The sequence below is a fragment of the Neodiprion virginianus genome, chromosome 7 (genome assembly GCF_021901495.1).
Source record: "Neodiprion virginianus isolate iyNeoVirg1 chromosome 7, iyNeoVirg1.1, whole genome shotgun sequence".
NCBI lineage: Eukaryota > Metazoa > Arthropoda > Insecta > Hymenoptera > Diprionidae > Neodiprion > Neodiprion virginianus.
In genome coordinates, this window is record NC_060883.1 from 22572304 (window position 1) to 22592951 (window position 20648).

At 40.5% G+C, this 20648-nt stretch overlaps 2 protein-coding genes across 11 annotated transcripts in view; one reads left to right on the forward strand and one right to left on the reverse strand.

Annotated features, from left to right (window-relative positions):
* LOC124309536 (dystrophin, isoforms A/C/F/G/H-like) overlaps window positions 1-20648 on the reverse strand; it is a 306902-nt gene that overhangs the window by 207003 nt on the left and 79251 nt on the right. For all 10 annotated transcript variants that reach the window (XM_046773231.1, XM_046773233.1, XM_046773232.1 and 7 more), the window contains 2 exons: window positions 20216-20454; window positions 9962-10060 (listed from right to left, as the gene is read on the reverse strand). In XM_046773231.1, coding sequence (XP_046629187.1) covers window positions 9962-10060; window positions 20216-20454 — 338 coding nt within the window. The remainder of the gene's footprint in view (window positions 1-9961; window positions 10061-20215; window positions 20455-20648) is intronic.
* On the forward strand, window positions 12159-13252 carry LOC124309556 (CD209 antigen-like protein E). The gene is made up of 3 exons (XM_046773271.1): window positions 12159-12279; window positions 12355-12603; window positions 12674-13252. The coding sequence occupies exons 1-3, from the start codon at window positions 12183-12185 to the stop codon at window positions 12838-12840; spliced, it is 513 nt and encodes a 170-aa protein (XP_046629227.1). The 5' UTR covers window positions 12159-12182; the 3' UTR covers window positions 12841-13252.

Sequence of the window (20648 nt, forward strand, 5' to 3'; positions counted from 1 at the left end):
ACGGCGTTCCTTTCAAACTTGAAACTCGGCGAGAGTTGAAAAATTGTGAAAAATACGATAGCCAGTAATATTAAATGTGTATTAGCAAGAATTTTCGATGAAACGTTGGTATAAATTTTAAATCGTATTTCAAGTTGAGGAGAAAAAATTTCTTTGGTAATTCTGATATTAAATAAAAAAAAAAATAAAAAAAAAAAAATACATTTCAAAAATACATTAAATTATCATGTACATTACGGGGTTGAGCGGTAATAATAAAAACGTTATCCACAAAGAAATCACTTTTTTTTCCTACCCATGTGAATTGTCGCAAAATCTTTTCTACCTTCACATCCGACATCTCATCCAACGTTCCATCCAAACGATTAATATTAAGCTGCAACATTTAGACTTCGGCTGGATGAGCGAAGTGACGATCTTCGAACAATGCCGGTTGGGATGATGATCGTTCGTACATGTGTCGGTCAAATATCAGCCGAATGAAGCGTCGTGACAAATAAAACGCGCCGCTTCTCAACTCAACGCACAGCGACGAAGCGGTTGTCGGTAAATGGATGGAAAACAAAGCTAATACCAGATATTAAATTCGCTTTTGCGCCAGCGATCTCTCTCCTCGATGAAATTCGTTTCGTTTGCAGTGTAAGAAATTACAATTCCGAACAATTGTTACTCGCAGGTATTCAAACCTATGCGATCATCGATGTGTGCGGAGACCCGACACATCGGAGGATATCTGTTCCAACTCTTTGCCTGTTAACAGTTGAAAGTTTCGTTTGCTGTTCACGTTCAGCAAGTACGTTCTCCGACAGCATTAACGAAATGAACAAGCTACTCGCTTTGCGACTAATTTTTTTACTACAAAGCCTCTGTTCGGCTGTCGGAAGCAATACTTTTGATAGAAAAGCGCACGAACATAGTTTACGCAATATTAACGTTCAGCTACATCGCTCAAAGTTGAAACTGAGTCGTCGCAAGTGAAAAAAAAAAATATCGCGGGACGTTCGACAGAAGCGAAGCTTATAATTTAATTTCGATGTGGAGGTAAATTGTTTAATTTGAACAAATCAATTATATTGTACTGCTGATTTTTTATTATTTATTCTAAAGAAGCACGGATCGCAACACACTTTCAAAAACAAAAATTGAGGTCAAGTATACCGCGTGTTTCTCATCAATCAATATACCTAAATACACACACACGCCGATGAAGCAAGCTGAAAAATATTTTCGGTACAGACGCAAGTCTCGAAGATAATCTTTTTTGTAAAATGGTGCCAACGACAAGTTTGAGGCTGCTTGAATTACAAAGTTTCAAGAATCTCTCGTCAAACAGTCGTTTGAATCACGTAGCCCGTTGCTCGATAAGCGAGGATAACATCGTTAGTTTATTTATTAATTTGTGCTTAATTTTCCGCGGTAATTCTTCGCACCGACCCTTCTGCTACGTAAAACGCCGATAATCACACCTGACACTTTGGAATCGCCTTTGTTCGCCGTTTAATTGCCTTTTACATCACTCAGCGGCCGGACAGCCGCCTATAATTGGATTGTAAGAATACCCCGATCGATGTTCCAACTTCACGGAACAACGCGCCTCCTCATTCCCAATTTTATTGGTAGGTAATGGAGGAATATTCTGAAGAAGTTTTTTTTACCCATCAACCATTTATTTTTCAACTTTTTCCATTCGTAACGATCGATCACGAGACGACCGAATCCGTAGTTGGGTTGTAAAATTCAAAGTGGGTTAAAAATCTGGCAGGAATTATGTCATTTTTGTAATTCGTGTGATTGGCAAAAATTCTTCTTCTCCTTCTTCTTCAAAAAAAAAAAAAATTAACCGGGGTGGAGGAAACAAAAACTGGAATTAATTGTTTTCCTCGAGGGCTTGAGGAGAGTTCAATTTTTGTCGTTGTTCAAAAGTTGATGGAATTTTATACATAGGTATTACACGTCTGTATGTATATACAAACGTGCCGTAAGCTACTTTCACGGCGTATTTCTCAAGCCACTCGTTTATACCCAACGAGTTTTAAAGGGGTGGAGAGAGAAAAAAGTGGAGCAGTAGGCACGGAGCCGTTATTAAAAAGTCGAAAACTCGCTTAAATAACAAATTAGGATAGCGCCGGTGTTCCTTGCCAAAAAGCGGAGGAGAAAAACGGCGACGAGAAAAAGTGAAGGAAAATAAGGGTGAGGATGAAGATAAAGGAGCAATGCACTTTTGACCCCGAACTTGAAACGTCGCAAGCTTCGCATCCTTCGGCCAAGTCGAATTAGCTTTCACGTTTCGTTACTTTCGTTTTCCTTTTCCTCTTTTCCGAGTCATCGTTTTTTGCTGTTTGTTTGTTTTTTTTTTTTCTTCTCTCTCCCTTTGCCAATCTCTCCGTATATTACACGTTTCAAAGGGATTTCCGGCCGGCAAAAGTAACCGGTTTCGCTTCCCTCGGATGACACCGTTGCCCGGAGTTACACAATTCAACTTTTCCGCAATCTGAACCTGAACTTGACCGCTTTAGAAATGTCCGAGAGACCTTCTCGCGCATGTTTTACAAAGAATTCGTTCAACGAAACGAAATGAAACGCGATTGTATCAAACTGATGGCGAGTGAAAGTTTTTTTAACTCGTGTTTCTTTATCCTAAATTTGAAAACTACAACCATTGCTAATCGTCATATTGTTTTACTTTCTCCGTTAGTCTCTGCTTAAAATTCTCTGTTCTCTCGTTACTGTTTTTTTTTTTTGGCCTAAGAAGAGTCGAATCAAAAGAAAAACAAACAGTTAATAATCGGAAATTAATCAATCATACTGATTACAGTATCGAAAGTGTTGAGGCAATCAAGAAAATTAGAGTAACCAAGATTGAATTTTTACCGAGTTCTTCAATCGATCGAGACAAATAACTTTTGTAAAATTATACGACACAGTATGAATGTTGAAACAACTTATTGCTCTGTTTCGAAATATATTCCGGTGATTGTAAATCCATGTCGCGAGTGATTTGTACGGAATTCGTTTACAAACGAACCAAGCTATTATTAATCAGATCATTAATTGCCAAACTATTTCGATAAATATCAAAAATTTGCAATTTTCTTTGCGTACCAGGGGTACAGTTTTCACCAAAACCAATCGTCAAAACATTTGATTCGGTTACCGATTTCACAAAGTACCTCTATCACAATGTATCCATTCTTGTTTACAATTCCGAATATAGACGGTAAATCTGATGAATCATTGAACAAAAACCTGACCAATAAACACGAACAGATTTTGATTGAGATTTATATTCATCCCCGGGGTTGAATTCAGGATTAGTATATGAAAATACGCGCGGAGTTGATTAAGGATAATTGAAACAAATCGTCTGCGGTTTGTATAACCCGCGTGCCGATACTTTTTAAAGGGTAATAAATTGTGAGTTAAATTTCACCCACCTCGCCGAGTTTTTTACCCTGCAGCGTGGTTAAAATATTTTTCATCGACATACCCCGCCGATCGATGATAAAATTCATCATAGCGCAACGTAACGGCTAATCTTCGTTCTTCCTTACGCGTGGAGTGTTATATATACGAGAAGTACAAATGCTTCTGCATTATTCATATCTCAGATACTAGAAACAACAACGAAACTCACCCACAAAAATTAGATACGGCATTAAATACCGTTTGCCAACCACTCGCACCGTTACACCTTCGAATGTTTTATTCAACCTGATTGGGGGCGAAAAATAGTAGAGCGGATAATAGACGAAGTGGATAAAACAAAAAAAGTTGGCGGAGTGTTTTTATTGTTTTAACTTTCAGCCTCTCGTTTCTATTCACAGATATTATACGCTTGCGTGAAATAATGATACGATAAAAAAAAATTTCTTTGCTTCCGCTCTTAGGAGGCGACAAAGTTCGTTGTAACTTGAACAGTTTTTTTTGCCAACCTCTTATCCTCTAACATAATCTCACAGGCACGTAACTTACGTTGAAACGTAGCTGCAGGGTTCCTCTGCCAGCCGACGAATCTTCAGGATCCATTAAGAACGTTCAATTTTTCACTACAGTTTTGCAATTACCGAACAGTTCTCGAACCTTCGGACGAGAGATTGAAGAGAGAGATCAAAAGAAAAGGAGAAAAAAAGAAAAAAGAACAGCCAACGTTCAAAACTTTACGCTTACAATATCTCACTCGACTAGTAATCCCTGTTCGTATTCGTCTCGTTATCACTCATTGCTGTTATTATTATTGTGATTACAATTATGATTGTTGTTGTTGTTATTATTAATTAAAACCAGCTCATCTCTTCGCCTATGGGGTAAAATTTCGTGCTACAAGCGGTTACGAAAATTCTACATGCAAACAGTGCGCCAACGTTGGTTAATCACTGACGTAAATAAAAAGTATGAAACGAAAGCAATAAAATGTTGCATGACGAAAATAAATAACACTTGTCACGCGTGTACGAAACTGTATTGTTATACCCGACGACGAATCATACTGTAATAAGGAGAGCTGTACGATAATTAAGGTAAATGACGTTATATTTATAAATGTTATTTTTTCGTCTTTCGACGACGGCAATCATCGATCCTTGTCTAAATTTTAAAAACTTTTCGCGAGGTTACGACACGCTTCTGCGATTACGTTGCACACCGATATAGTAGTAAAGAAAAAAAAATAAATAAAGAAATAAATAAATAAAATATATACGTACGAACAACAATTGACAATAAAAACATAAATATCCGGCTACGGTGGCGCCGCGACGTCGTTGTTAGAAAGCGAGGCGTCGCGTTTATAGTTTCCGGCGTATCACGCAAGGAAGCGGAGCAAGCGAGTAGAAATTGTCAATACTTGTTCGTCCGTTTCAGGGTTGCAGCAGCAGCTATCGATTTTGGTTCGAGACCACGCGTAGCGTTCCCGTCTCCGACGAGGAGGGTAACCTTGATACCCTTTTGGAAAACGGAGTCGCCGGTGGGGGTTGAAAAATCGGCGGATGAGAATGAGAAGTCGGAAGTACGGAGACGAGAGCGGAAACCGAACCGCAACGGCTCGTTTCAACGACCGACAGTCGCAAGTAGGACTCGAGTGATACCCCGGCACGTGGATCGTCGGAGAGACGCGTCGAGATACTGCAGGGGCGATATTTTGGCGCCGCGTGAAACATCGGCTCGGTTATACGAGGAGAGCCGACGGGGTTTTTGGGGGTTGAAACCGACGTGGGAAGTATAGGGGGGGGAGAGAAGGGATGCTGGGAGAGTCGCAACCCCGTCTTTACTCTACGTCTACGGACTCTACGGAGCAAGCGTGTTCAGACACGAGGATTCTTGCCCTGTGCCGAGCGAGTGGCTGAAACTACGTATGTGTGTGTGGGGGGATGATGGAAGTTGGACCGATTACAGCGAGGGGTTCGAACAACCCCCGGAAGTCGGATGAACAAACGATTTTTTAATGGAGAAAAAAAAACGAGGCCGTACATTGACGACTCAAAGTTCAACGAAATTTCATGATATTTGGTCCAGATTTTTAAGCCTAGTCAATTTTTATACATTTGGAACACTTTTTTTTCATTTCCTTGTTCGAATGATGAAACTGGGAATGAAGAATGAAAATTTTTCACAGATATATGAACGAACTTGAGTAAATTGATCGGAAAAAGAACATCAGATTTTGTTAAAAATGTGACATAAAAAATCAAGGAAAAATACGGAATGAGAAAAGCGAGGGAAATGAATTAATTTGATTTGCAAATAATTGTGTTTAGAAAAAAAAAAAAAAAAAAATTGTCTCGCTATGAATGATCGCGCGGATGTAGGTATAGGTATACAATGTATAACAAAGAGCGGAAAATTGAACCTTCGTTAATACTCGGCACTGCGGGCAAACAATCCTGTGAATTACGTATCTCTGAAATGTATTTGCCGAGTCCACCGCACACGTACTTACATCAATCCTTCACGTTTGCGTCAAACATTCGCGCTGATTGACACGTTTCGTGGTAAAACGAGTTGCTGCGAATAAGCATCGAGTATATATTTGCAATATCGTGATTTTCCAGCCAGCCAGGCGAGTGTAATCATAATCATTAACACGACGTTTTCCCGGTCATTTTTCATTTACAGTTGATTCGATTCCGATGTTGGTGATATTTCATTTTTTCGTTTCATTTTTATTTTATTTATTTTTTTTTCTATCACATTGAATTAATGTGCCGCCGTTGTTTATTTCTCGGATAAATTCGCGGATGAATCGCGGCGAGGGTAAGAAAAAAAGTGAAAAAAAAAAAACAAAAATAGAATAAAATGAAAAAACATAAAGTGAAAAATCGTAACCTCGGGCGGACCGCGCGTAATTTTAATGGTAAAATTGAGCCCGACTTTACCGTCTCTAGCCCAGGGCGTGTGTTTCATCAGCAGCATACGTCAGAGTTCTCCTTTTCAGCCTGCTACCCGTTACAAAGGGTAAACTTAATTACTTGTAACTACAGCGACTTTGAGCGAGACTCGTCGTCGACTTAATGCGACCCCCCCCCAAAAAACGGCGCTGACGTTGCTTGTAGAAAAACCTTGGTTTTGGAAATGAATCACCCGAAAAGTTGGGAGGAATTTTTTTTTTTTTTTTTCTTCTTTCCTTCTTTCTTTTAAAACACAAGGGATTATTCGCAAGATAAAAGTTTAAGAATCTACCGGGTTTACAATCGAGTTGGAAAAGCGTCGAAACGATAAAGTTAAGAACAAGAAGTTTAGAATCAATTTTAGATTAACGAATCGTGGTAAGTTTTATTGTTAAAAGAAAACCACTCTCTATCTCTCGGGACACATGATAATTGATGACTGTAAATTTTGATCGAAATAGTTTCAGAGCGATTTGTAAGCTGAACCGGTTTACGTTATCGAGTATACATATATATATTTTTTTTTCCTTTTCATTAAAAATTCAATCAAATAATGAGTTATTGTATTCGTGAACGAATTCCGCGAAAATTACCCGCGATAAATTTTTCATACCGTATGAATACATTTTCATGTGTAAAGTGTAAGTTTACTTTATGCAAACCTGTATCGATTTCCCTCAAAATTGCTTTCTCGTCAATCCATGTATGTAGCAATAAAATTAGCCTATGATTTATTGAAATTTCATTATAAACGGTAGCAACAATTTTTGCATTTTGGCAAAAAGGCAGAATATTATCATGCGCCAAAATATACCCGAACTCTTGTATCGCAAGTAGTAATGACGAAAAATAATCCTTTTTTCAATTAAATCGATTATTTTTCAAACTCGATTGAATATCAATTATCGTGACTGTCTTACTTACCGAGTAGTCTATTCGATACAATACGTGATAGGTAATAGAATATTTTCACCTGAAATTACAAATCATCAAAAAAAACTTTTCCCCTATGAAAACTACATACTGAAATTTACGAAATTTTGGTTTCATATGCAAGATTTAAGAAAAAAAAAAGTACGAAATAATCGATGAAACGATTAATCTTCACCGATTCAATCGAGTCGTATTCGATTATTTTTAGCTTACTGACAATCGCTAATTGCAGGTCACTTATTGCTTCGTTTGCTTTTTCGTATCGATAGTACGTCGTATTAACTCGATTACTTCACCTTGACCCAACGTTACTTACACTTATCCATTAATAATTCCGTAATTTTTTTTTATTCCCAACATTTTTTTCCCGTTAGAAATAAATGACCCGTTGCATCCCCTAATCGAGCCTTTCGGGCTTAAAATCGGACGATACGACGATACGACGTAGGCATGAATCTCGCGGCTGGTTCCATCAGGCCTATTGTTCTACAAATGCCTTCTAGATTCGGAGGGTTTGGCATTCCCGAGTACACTTAACCCGATTTCTCGACCATTAACCAATCCTCTCGAAATCCGCCCCCTTCCCTCCCTCCCTCCAACCCTCCCTCCCTTCCTCCGGCCCTCTCGACTCTCGTGCAATAATATTCTTGAATATGAATGTCGAGTGAAAATGGCAAATTTTTGGCGAAGCAAAGAATGAACGGGATCTGCTTTAAGGGGCATAAAATTTAAGAACCCTTCGCTCGGAAATACCAAACGAAGGAGGAGGGGGGGTTGATAATTAACACTTGGTGAACTTTGGCAGCACGGACGGCTTGATGATGATGATGATGATGATGATGATGATGATGATGATTTAGTTCGCGTGTTACGAGATCGTTTCGAGAGGCAAGTACGTTTTCAATGTCGTTTTCATGTATATTAGGTATAGATTATATTGCCAGTGTTTCCTGCCTACGGTTATAAGGTAACTATACGCAAACAAGACACGCACAAGTATAATGCACAGGTTGTGATCCAAGACTAAGTTTCCATACCGACAAACATGAATTTTATCACATAGAAATAGGTGTATCGCTTATCTACATTCAAAAAAAAAAAAAAAAGAAAATTGACGAATAGTCCGAAGCATGCGAACGCGTTAATTTCTACCACCGAGAGGAATGAATAAAATTAGGAAAAAAAAAAAAGATAAAAAAAGAACAACAAAAAACCAAGAGAAGAATAAAGAAGAAGAAAACTCGAGTGTAATTTATTTCTTCTTTTATTACGTCGCATTTGATATTTTAAGCAAAAAAAATATGCCAACGAAGAGCGACGGAAATGAGATTAAAAAAAAACACGGTGTGTTACGCACAAAAATAAGTTACCTCCATGTTGGAATTATTTCAAAAAGAAACGTTTACGAATGAGAGAAGAAAAAAATCGAAAACATGAATTCACGGATGAACTTCGCGATTTCATACCAGAATATTAACCTTGACGGTAATTTTGTATGCCAAGAAACGAGAATCGCAGCTACCGTAGATGAATGAGTGAAAGAAAATGAAGTAGGCTACGATAAAGACGGTTCGAGAAAAGAAAAAAAAGAAAAATTAGCAAAACAATTGCGTCCACTTTTGGTTTATACGTTCGTTGGAATATTTACTACTGATTCGATTAATATCCGCACTGTTAGCGCCACTGCATACAGAAAGATGTATTAATTATTGCCAATTTGTTACGTATAACGATTACAGATCGATTAGATCAGCGGCAGAATTTGAAAGTTGATTCGAAACGCACACCTGCATACGAATAGCAGGAAACGATTCTATTCAGCCTCTCGCTCGCTACTTTATCTCCCTCTCTCTCTCTCTCTCTCTCTCTCTTTTTCCTCCTCCTCTCCGTCTCCTCCGTGCAAGCTCTGCGCCCCGTGCACGCCTCGTCTTCCGAATCGGAAATCAATAACAGGCGCCACCGTAACAACTCATTGTTTTGACTAACCGCTAATGACATTGAATACCACCTTTGACTACCTGATGATTCCACCTGTAGGTGGTGAAATTATTCCAAAACTTACAGTTCGACTTGGACGCTGAAATTTCCAAAGGGGGTCAATGTCGAGGGTTGTATTGCGCTGGAGGGACGAAGAAAGAGGGCAATAAAATAGGGACTGGGAAAGGAGGTGAAAAAATCACGGGACGATCGCGCTGCTTGCAAAACTGTCAATTTTTCCAAACTCATAATCGAACCATCGGCTGATTTTAAACGCTCCAAGGTCAAATTCAAGGGTCGGTATACGACGGGGTACAGGATCGAGTGAAAGAACCACCCTCTGTGATAGGCGTGGCTCGAATTTAAGGTCCCGATCGCTTAAAGCTCTCTAGCGAATCGCGATTAAAGCTCTCGGATGTGTTTTTGCCTGTAACAAGTCGAAGAGCTTCGACGAGCTTGCGATAGATGGCGGCGAAGAGTCGCGAGGGTTGGGAAGGGGTGAAAAGTTGTTTTTGCGGCGGGTAGATTATCGGCGAACTCAGGATCCCATCCTTCGGTCGGTAAGGAAGATTTTCGTCGAGGATGTTTTACCGGCGGGTAAAGAAGGAAGAAAGGAAGGAAGGGATGAAAGAAAAAATTATCAACTCGAGGAAAGCGTTACTACTTACCCTCTGCTTCTCGAGGAGCTGTAGAATCTCGTCGACGTCACCGACGACGACGGCTTGCTGACGGAGCATGTCTTCCTCGACGGTCAGCCAGTCGCGTATCTGAAAATAAAAGCAAAGACCCCACGAATTATGACAATGAACATACGTTGGAATCGAGGGGCGATTCGTAAAAGAAGACGTTCAACGATTTCCGCAACTTTTAACCGACCGACAGGAAATACGCTGACGTGTTTATTACCACCGGATATTAACGGAAAATTTCCTATCCGCCTGTCCGACCGAACGATGGGAATGGAAATGGGCCGATCGCATTTTCAACGACGTTCGAAAGATTAATGACGACGATTATGTCGATGGAGTTTCCGACAGCCGGCTTCGAGTGCCTTCTACGAATTCAAAGCGCGTGGAAACTTTTTAACCCGTGAAAATGTGCGAATGGTGTTCACGTTCGGCGAGAGAGAGAGAAAGAAAGAGAGAGAGATTTCGCGGTTTGAAATCTGTTTTTTAGAGATCAGGTAAATACAACGGAGTGAAAATTCCTGATCGAACGATGCAAAGGAGCGAAATTTACTCGCATTGAAATCCGGGGTGAGAATGAGAGCAGAAAACGTTCTAAAATCGAAATTCAGGGATTCGGTGACATGTCGAAGTTACGAACGTTACAGTAACGATTCATCTTGACCGAAAAACTTTTGAATTGTTTGAAATTCGGCAAATCGTAACAAAGCAAGACACACTCGTATTTCGAAATCCAAGTTTTAGAAAAGTGATCTCGAAAATTGAGAACGAGTGAATTTCTTTCCAACGTATCGTTACGATAACCTCACCAACTTCTGGATTGCCGAGAATGAGAATATTTTCGGATCGAACGACCAAACCGAGGGACGCCTGCTGCCTCTAGGAACGGTGTCGAATCTCTCGGGGGGATTAAGAATCGTAAGTTTCGATTGAGAGGGTTCAGACAGGCGGCGGTGCAGCGTAATATCGAACTAAATCACAGCGGTGAGGTTTCATTTCAACTTTACAATTGAGTCCTTCTCGAATAAGGGAGACGGAGTGAAAAGTTCGAAGGGGAGACGACGAACGACCTTGACTGAAAGCCCTGAAAACCTTCAAGGTCGCCTCTAATTTTCTTTCATCTACCACGTTGTTGGTGGTGAGTGAAAGAATTTTCACGATATCACGCGATTCGATTCTGCAGAAAGAAATTCATCACATTACATTCTTCGATTTTGAGTTCGAAAGAAATTAATGAACCCTACAAGCGAATAACACATACTCCGCATACTTCCGTTTAAATTATTTTTCCTGTATCGTAGATTACCTCAAAATACGACTAGTAGTATTCGTAGTTGATCGTACTGAAAACAATCTCACAATAATAACATTGTAACTTGAGCCGCGAGTTTTTCCTTCTACTTTTACTTTCTTCCTTGTAATACTCTGACAAAGCGTATGTTTACAACGAAAAGCGATGACACGGTCAAGCGGTAAATGTTATCGCATGACCTGATAATACGCGGTCACTTCGCATAAGTACCTAACCGTGCGTTGCTTTCTTCGTTGTCAAGGCAAAAAATCATTGCGTTTGTGAAGAAGATGTCGAAAATTTTATCAATACATGATTTAAATTTTATCCAGAGCAAATGTCAAGCGTAAGGAAAATAACTATGCAGCAATTAAGACCTTACGGAATAACGAAGCGTTATTAACTGACTTGTTTTCTTCATTTCGTTCGAGTTGAAATCAAGAAGCCGTATCAGCTGACTTAGACCCCTAAGCTTTCAAGTTTCCGGATCTTTGACTTTATCTTGCGTGTGTTTCACGAGATTTATAGAAATTGTTGAGTGAAATGATAAAACCTTTCGTCGCCAAAATCGCATTACTTTCTGGCACTGTTACGACCTTGAACAATCGGACAAGGAATATATTTTTCACGGTAGTGCAGAGTGTAAAAGATCAGTCATTAATGGTACCCAAACTTGCTACTGAGCATCGACGAACTTCGGTAATTTCGTATCTAATTAAATAACGTCTCTTTATCGCGGGACTTTCCTGAACACGGAGGTTAAAAGATCACGGTAATCCGAAAGCGGTAACGCGCAGAAACTGGCAGTCGCGCGAAGTAGTGGGGTTATCTCCAGTTCCGTGGATTATAAAAAGGGAAGCGTCAACCGAGAAAGTCAGTGAGTACCGAACAACGACACGTGTCACTTTGAAAATGGGTTCGTCATCAATGTCTCCGTGTCTCCACGTAGCGAGCTTCATCGCTATTCTGGGACTTTTCATCTCGACAGAGGCTCGTGTCGATCAAGTCGGTAAGTGAATACCGTTGATTTCGAAAAAGTTGCGAAAGGTCTGCCGGAGTGAATGAAATTAAAGGCGCGTGTCAGTTCAAACCAGGTTCATCGCGCAAGGCTACGCCATGTGCATGGGCAACACCGTCGCTTACAAGGTTCACAACGAACCGCGGACCTGGCACGAAGCTGTGCAAGTTTGCAGAGGCGAAGGAGCTCGCCTGGCGATAATCGACAGCTACGAGAAGGTTCGAGTCATCGGCGGAATGAAGCCGTTCAACGCCTACGTCTGGGTCGGAGTGTCGCGATTGGATCCGCAGAATCCTTGGGTAACGGCGGACGAAGGTAAGTGCCCGATGACCGAATCCGAGGATTCGCGATCCCTGACTAATTAATTCGCAACTCCCTCCGCCAGGCGCCTTGATGTACAACATTCCTTGGGCACCGACGAAACCTTCGGGCCCGTACAACTGCCTCACCGTCCGAGGGTGCAACCGAGGATTGAGCAACGAGGACTGCAGCCAGCGAAAGGGATTCGTCTGCGAAGGGGTGATGATAGGCTCGAAAGCCGAATTTGTGTGATTAGGTCAGCTTGAATGAATTGGCTGACTGATGTCGTTGACACGAAAACTGGTATCATGATGATTTATACTTTACAATTTAACCATATCGTTAAACCTTGACATATATATTCAAATTCTATAACCTAACCTTTTCAATTCTACAAGTGTAATGCTTCAAGATCTCTGGTTTCATAAGTATCACAAGTAGAACTCATAGCTTGAATTAATTAAGACGCGTCGGTCAGAAGTCGTACTTAATTTGTTACTTTATCATTACTAATCGGAAAACAGAAACGACCTTTGTAATCTGACACGAGAAAGTGAGATAATACCGACACTGTATGCGGATGTTGAAGCATATAATAATCTGAAAAACAATAAAAAATTTGTAAACTAATTGGGATAAATAAAAGATAGATAGATTCCTACATGTAGTAGCGTTTGTGTTATGATAGGTTTTTTCTCTTATCGAAAACAATAACTGGGCAAAACAGTCAAAGACTGATTACGACCTCGACTACAGGACGTAATCCATTATCTACGAAGTATATTTACGGCGTAAGACCTGCCTCAACAGATAACCCAGTCATCTGTAACCGGGGATAGTTTATCTACATTACTTGCGTAAAAAAGTCACGATTGCTCTGATAAAATGGATCACCAGAATCACACACGTGCCTCAATGAACAACCTCCTCGAGTCCGAATGTAATCGCAACGAGGTAAACGACCGTTAACCCAAGTTAAGACTGTAAATAACTCGTCTCGTATAAATGAGCTTAAACGAGTCACTTGATTCGGTGTAATCAATATTCTTCGTACCTATCTCAATGAATACAAAGTCGCTTATCGACTCGACTGACCCAAGGATTTTAACTTATCAAGAACATTTATCGTACGTAATAGCTCTGAGCAATCGTGCGACTGAATGGGAATCCCGTCTGAATAAACAGACTGTTGAACTTTCACCCGAAGCTTTAGTAAAAACCTCGCGATAAAAATTTCATCGTATAATTTCGAGTGCAGCTCAATTGCTGATCGTTTGATATTCTGACAATTCACAGTTTTTACCATTCTGTGGTGGGTCATAAATGGTACGTCTGAACGAGGGATGAGCATCGAAAGATCAGTATCGATATTAAGATAATATCGTAGACAAAACATCGATATTTTTCCCCACCAATTTGGATGAGTTTACGAACCCCATGACTAGAAAGTAAGAGAGAAGGAGATGAAATTTCGGAAAACAAAGTTGGGCTGGGTTTCATTAGTTATATTTTTTATTAGTTTAATAGCTAGTGTAGTAACAATTTCTGCCACTTGCCACATTCGTGTTCTTTGGTCGTTCAAATATTATGATTATTAAGCATTGACCAGTCGTTGATAGCTGCCATCGTCCCTGGTCTGAACTTTGACCCCGAATTTTGTATTCGTCAAAAATGCTCGCGAATCTACGGATGCGAGTGAAAATTTGCACCGAGTTGAAGGGAGGATGAAAAGAAGAAGAAGAAGAAGAAGAAGAAAAAAAAGAAGAAGCGGGAAATAATCGATCAGAGGAAAATTTAGACGGGTAGTTTTTTATGACTCCCAACGGAGAAAGTGGCGGAAGGGGATGAAGCGGAGAAGTTCTACCCGTAACGGTGACGACCCTTGGCCCAAAACCTGGACCACCCGGTCGAAGATACATCTACTCTCACGGATTCGTCTTCCAGGTTGTTGCGATTGTGTGCGAGAAGCTCACCAACGGGGAGAAAAAGCTGCGTCCGTATAGTAAGTAAGGAGGGGCGAAGAGATGTCGAGGGGTAAGATTTCCCCTAGACGTATTAAAGGGGCGGTTGGATAAAAAACGGTCGCGGTTTCTGGGGTGGATATTGTTTTTTATAACCGGAGAGACGATGACTGAGCATGTTTTCCAGTCGTTTCTTCGTTCTCATTTACTCTCCACGATTAATCTCTCACGATCGAATTGAAATCAAATTATCCCCAAATTTCGTTATCATTACCGTCAGTGTAATTATCCTACATTTGTCCCCCTGTAATTGCGAACTAGCAATCACACTTTGACTCAAGTTATTTTGTCGCGGAACGAAATAATAATATCGTAGGGTAAAAAAAAAAAAATAAAAATAATTTAATCAAGGATGTAATCGATTCGATCAAGTCCCACCTTTTTTTTTTACTTTTAAACTGATGAAACCTATCGTCGATGTTACAGTCTTAGTCTTTCGTAATTTCAGACTGAATCAAAAAACCCATAATCCGATACATTGTTCTCGTATATAAAAGGCAATGTTTCGAGGGATTAAATTTACATTTGACAGGTTTCTTTGAGTATCCGGCAATAATGGAGATTCAACGTCGCCTGCCGGTAATTAGAACGATTAATTAGAACGAAGCCGGGCTTCTCTGCGTCCATTGAGTTTAAAAAGAAGCTCAACAAGTTCGCGAGGGTTTTTGAACGTTGGATTTGAAGCGGGCAGAAATTAGAAAATGAAAATCCTTTTCCTCCTCCGTCGCGAATGATTCGTGAAAATTGTTCGTAAGCTCGGAAAAGAAAAAAACAACGCGAGGGATGAGAGTTCCCGGGTTTTAAAATAATTTCTGTCCGCTGGGAGCTGACCGAAAGCTTCTCTTTTCTCACCGTCAAAGGTTGAACGAGAATGAAAATGGCCTCCGGTTTAGGGTTCGCGATGCCGGGAGAAGATCGAAGATAAAAGAAATCCGAGCGGCACATTGCCTGTGAAACGACGCAATAAAACAAATGTATAAAACAGATCGATCAAACGCGAATAGCGTGTTTCAGAGGTTTTCCGAACACGTGTCGAACATCCGTCTCCTCGGGGTTTCGGATTTCTACCAAGAGATGTACGAAAAATTCTCATCCACGCCCGATCGCGTATCGAATTTCATCCTTACAAATTTTCCTCCCACCCCCGCGCCGCTAATTCGATGTCTCGATCTCTTACGTTTCGGAGTTCCTGATCACCGCGGCTGTGATTCGGCGGAAGCCGAGAAAATATCTCGAATTCCCTGCCAAGGGAGGGAAGAAAATATACGAAACGGAGATCCGAGATCCGGGAACATTGCGCTCAGGGAAAAAGGGGGAAAAGCGGGAAGAATGGGAAGGAACCCCAGGGCATTCTTGAGACTCTGGGGTAATGACATTCCTATGGAATGTAGGTGGGCACTTACCCAGCTACGACTCTAGATAAGTGGACATTCGATTTTACTCAACGGGTTGGTAGTGGAGATGGAAGAAGAGTTCGTCCTTTTTCTACTATATTTGTTACACGTACAGATTTTGTATGAAATTTTTTTTTTTTTTTTTTTTTGTTTTTTCGAGACAGAATCAAGTCTCGTTTCTAAATACCCAAAACCAATAAAATATACTTGCGCATTCGTAATTTCGACGTTAAATTGATAAACTTACAATTAGTGAAATATTATCTACGATTTTCATGGTATTATGAAAATATTGAAACATATCGTATGTAAAAAATACTTTATGTAACATTCGTGATAAAAAGTTCGGATTGGACAGCGACAAAAGTTTTTTTTTAATCATTCTATCGACGGTGAAAAACGACAGGATTGAAAGAAAGTAATTGTAATTTATTCACAGCAGTGAAATTTACGATGATTTTTTTTTTTTTTACGACGGTATAAATATACTTGAAGCAGCGGATAAAGATTATCAACGTCTTTGTTTGGCTGAAAAACAATTTCAATCAAGGTCGCGGAAAGTACGTCCAAGTATAAAGAATATATCGATTTAATTCCCATATTTCCCTAAGTAAAAAGCATCGTTGAAAACGGACTCTGGAACTGTGTTGTCGTAAATTTTCAAAGTAACGGGAAAAGTATTGCGAAACTAGAGAAGGTGGTTAACACGAGTGTGATCGAGCATAAAGTGAAAATATCGGCGAACGTGTTTTACCCCGAGTAGGTATAAAGGATGGAATTAGGAGGTAAAGTTCGGGGATGTTCGAAGATTTCGTAATTAACAAGGTGGGATGAGTTTTGAGACGGCGTTACGGCCGAGCCATTAGAGATGGGCCGGTGCGTCAAAAGTCCCCTCGAAAGAGGATCGGCGGGGTTCTTGGCTAATCCCGAAGGCGGGGGTGAGCGCGCATCCCTGAGCGAGAAATATCTGGAATTTATGGATTTAATATACGCAATTAGCACTATTAAGGGAGAAGGGGGAAGAGGGGGAGGAGGATGACGCTCCTCGGAGAGTAACGAGAGAGGCATGAAAAGCCTCGCTCGATGCCACGCCGAGCTTCAACCGAAGAATTACGGAGGCTTGAGCTTGAGCTTTAACCAGCCGAGATACCGAGGCGCCGAATCGGGGGGACAAAGCGACGGAGACGAGGAACTCAGGGGTGGAATAAGACCCGGGACCTTTCCCGAGGGAGATTCGCTCCCTTATTCGCGTGTATCAACCTGCCCAATGTAGTATCCGTAATTTTCAGGGACTCCAGCGCACTTTGACTATGCTATAGATAATACTGTACTTATATACAATGTATACACTGAGAGAAATTTTTACTTCCGGTTACCGTTAGGTCCTTGACTATTTTCATTTTTTACCACTATCGAGAAATATGGTTCTAGGTAGAAAGTGAAAATTATTCTTAGAAAATTAAAATTGGCCTACTTGGACTAGTGATGAACTAATTTTGTCGTAGATTCAGAAATTTGGTATCAGATAATGTTAGATCGTCATCGATATGGTAGATAGTCATCAAAAAGCGTTAGACTGACATCGCGTGGTGATGGATAGACGAAAAATCCGTATAATCAAAGCCAACGTCGAAACTGTTATCGCAACGTAACGAAAGCAATAGCCTGATGGTATTTTCAATGGCAATGAAACTGAAAACTGCAAAACAGTACCTTTGGTTGGATTTCAGGAATCAAGAGAGTTCTAATCATACGAGATTGAACGTTCAGTTTTCGATAAAATTTCGCGATTCGACAGATTTATGTGATTCAATCGTTAGATTAAAATTTTGTATAAATTCACGGGATTGTTTGTCAGATACGAGGAAATATGTCTTCGCTCATTTTACACGTATTCTCATGGAGGAATGGACGAGGATCGAAGTTGTCGATTAAGTTTGTAACAAAGTGAATTTTTTTTTGGCAGTAGAAGCACGTCCGATAACAATTGATAAAGATATTTCAGAATTATTCACCACTTCCACGATGTTGGGAAAAATTGTTTAAAAAACTGTACACACTCGTCTGAGGTTGTACTCGGCTGTGCAGGCCGTAAAACGTTGCGACGTGGCAACAACGCATCGCATGCGTAAAACATGAAATTGCTGTATCAGAGTTACTTTTCGGTTATAAATTTGAAAGATCTTGGAAGCATATACATGGAATGTACAAAGCTTTCGCAATAACGTGACGAGACGTTGCCAAAGTCTGAAAAACCTAATACGATGGTCGGACACGCAATTTTGAATATCCGCGTAACGCCGTTGAAACTTCCTTTTAACCGTATCAGGGAATGCGAACAGCTGACCTGCGTAAAATACGTCGACTGATTTCATATTCCAGGCATAAAGGGTATCCACCAAAGATATTTTGCAAACGGCAAAGTGCCGCGTTGAATCGCAAAGCAGAAAGGATCTGGAGCGGCGTGAGATTCGCTGGTGGAATACAGCGATGAGGATGAGAAAGAAATTGCAGCGCGGGATAAATTGATAAAGTCACCGAGTCAAGTCGTGTTGGGATAAAGGGATTTGACCGTTGAATCGAGAGTTAGGAGACAATATTCCGGCGCTCCCCGAGTGATACGACGAATCTAATTCCGTGTCTGATCAGCTCGGGTTCGACGAGGAAATGAAATATTGAACAGAACCTGCTGGGCCTGGAATTACCGAGCAAGGAACGGCATTGAGCGATAATTGCAAGCTTTACGATCCGAAAATGAGGTTAGAGCCGTGAAAAGGGCGACACCGTTGAGTTCCGCTTTTGTTAGCGCTTCGTAATCAGCGGGGAAAATGTCAGGTGACAGAACCGGGTTATTGCTTCGAGTTACGGGCGAGATATTTTCACGAGAAACGTTGCGGTCGTATAATTGGCAGCGCTTTTCCCGAGGATTGAATTGTTAAAAACATTTTTCATCGTTTTTCAACTTAATAATTGGACAGAAATCGTTCGAAGCATCAAGCGTGGAAAACAAAAGCTTATTAAAGGACTCGGATTGTATTCCGTATCGATTTTAAAGATTAAGGACGAGCAACTTTGAGCTGCTCAGCAACAAGCGTCAAAGGTTTTCCACCGAGTGCCTCGCTTTACTTTCATCTTTATCACGTCGCTACTTCGCGCTCTCTTCTCTCCTCCCTTCTTAACTTTCACCTCAATTTTATCCTCGAGACTCTTCCGTCCCTTTTGCGAACGAGCCTGCTCAGCCTTTGAGATCAACTTTTACCTTTCAATTCGAGTGGGCAACGCGCTTTGGTTCCATAATGTACCACCTGACGCTTCTCCTCGTCAATAATTTAATACCCACCTACCGCGAATTACCGAGAGGATCGTAAGTCGAGCTCAAGTTCCTCGGATAAAAACCGAGTCGAACTTTCTGCCGGTATGATGCCATCAATTTTAAACGAGAATAATTTTTCTACGTTCCAGTGAGTTGCGATAATTTTACTAAAAACCTTAAAAAAAAAAAACGAATACTCAAATTATCAACACGAGTTCGGACGTAAATTTTTCATTTAAAAATGCTTCAAAATGACTAAAGATTCGTTCCTTTTTCTTACGAAACTTTGTGTTTCACAAATTTAGTGAAACGTATCATTCTTTTCCAACAGTTGATTCCATTTTTCTGTTCATTAATAAAAACAAATATCAGTGCAATATTGAATATTCCACGGTATCAACGCGATAAGAAAAAAGACGTTTCAGCGCTACTGAAAAGTAGAATCTTTTGATCAAAAACCAGTCTTCGCAGAGTGGAATCGAACGATTACACCATACTTTTTTTTTTTTGACAATTTGAAATCAAATTCTAAGCTACGTTTGAAAATTTTCGTACCTTTTTTCTTTCTCTTACTTGAAATTTTGGTTGAAATCGTCGTGGCTTCTTACGACTGTACGAATAAACAATAAATAACGAACGATCAATTTCGGTGCTCGTTCTCAAAATCAACAAACTCTTTCTTTCTAAATGCGCGCAAATTTCTTGCCAAATGATAAAACGTCGATGACGGTGAAATTTTCGCTAAAAAAGAAATTCCTGCAACAGATTTTCACCATTTTCATTTTCGAGGTTGACGAAAAAGATAAAAAAAAAACCTCGACGCGTCTGACTTTGGACAAAAGAACCGAACCCCTGTCCATAACGCAGGTATGACACAAAAAGCGAATAATGACTGTCACCTGAAGAACCGACTTGTCAAGGCCCGTGACAACTGCGGATGGCGGTGAAGCCGAGGGGACGACGCTCTTAGTCGCAGAGACGTCGCCGGGGGTGGGCGACGATGACGACGTCGTCGACTTGGTAATCGGAGATGCACTCGACGTCGGTGTCTCGGGTGTTGCGGGCGTTTCGAGGGGGGCGGAAGGGGAGGCCGCGGCCCCCCTCGGAGGCACCCCCGCCCCTAACTTCTTCTCTGATTCTGAAACAGAAATTGAAAATTTTTTAAACTTGAGAACGAAGCGGCTACACTGAGAAAAATTTCATTTGTCACGGTAACTAGAAAAATTGAGTAAAACAGGTATCGTTGAAAAAAACTGTTCGAATATTGTTGGAATTACGAAAAACGAGGTACGCGTAAGTATAAAAAAATAACCGGAACTAAATCATGGCGAA

Coding starts and splice junctions, on each gene's coding strand:
- LOC124309556 (XM_046773271.1), top strand. CDS start 12,183: ATGGGTTCGTCATCAATGTCTCCGTGTCTCCACGTAGCGAGCTTCATC. Junction 12,280..12,354: donor GGCTCGTGTCGATCAAGTCG/GTAAGTGAATAC, acceptor GGCGCGTGTCAG/TTCAAACCAGGTTCATCGCG. Junction 12,604..12,673: donor TTGGGTAACGGCGGACGAAG/GTAAGTGCCCGA, acceptor TCCCTCCGCCAG/GCGCCTTGATGTACAACATT.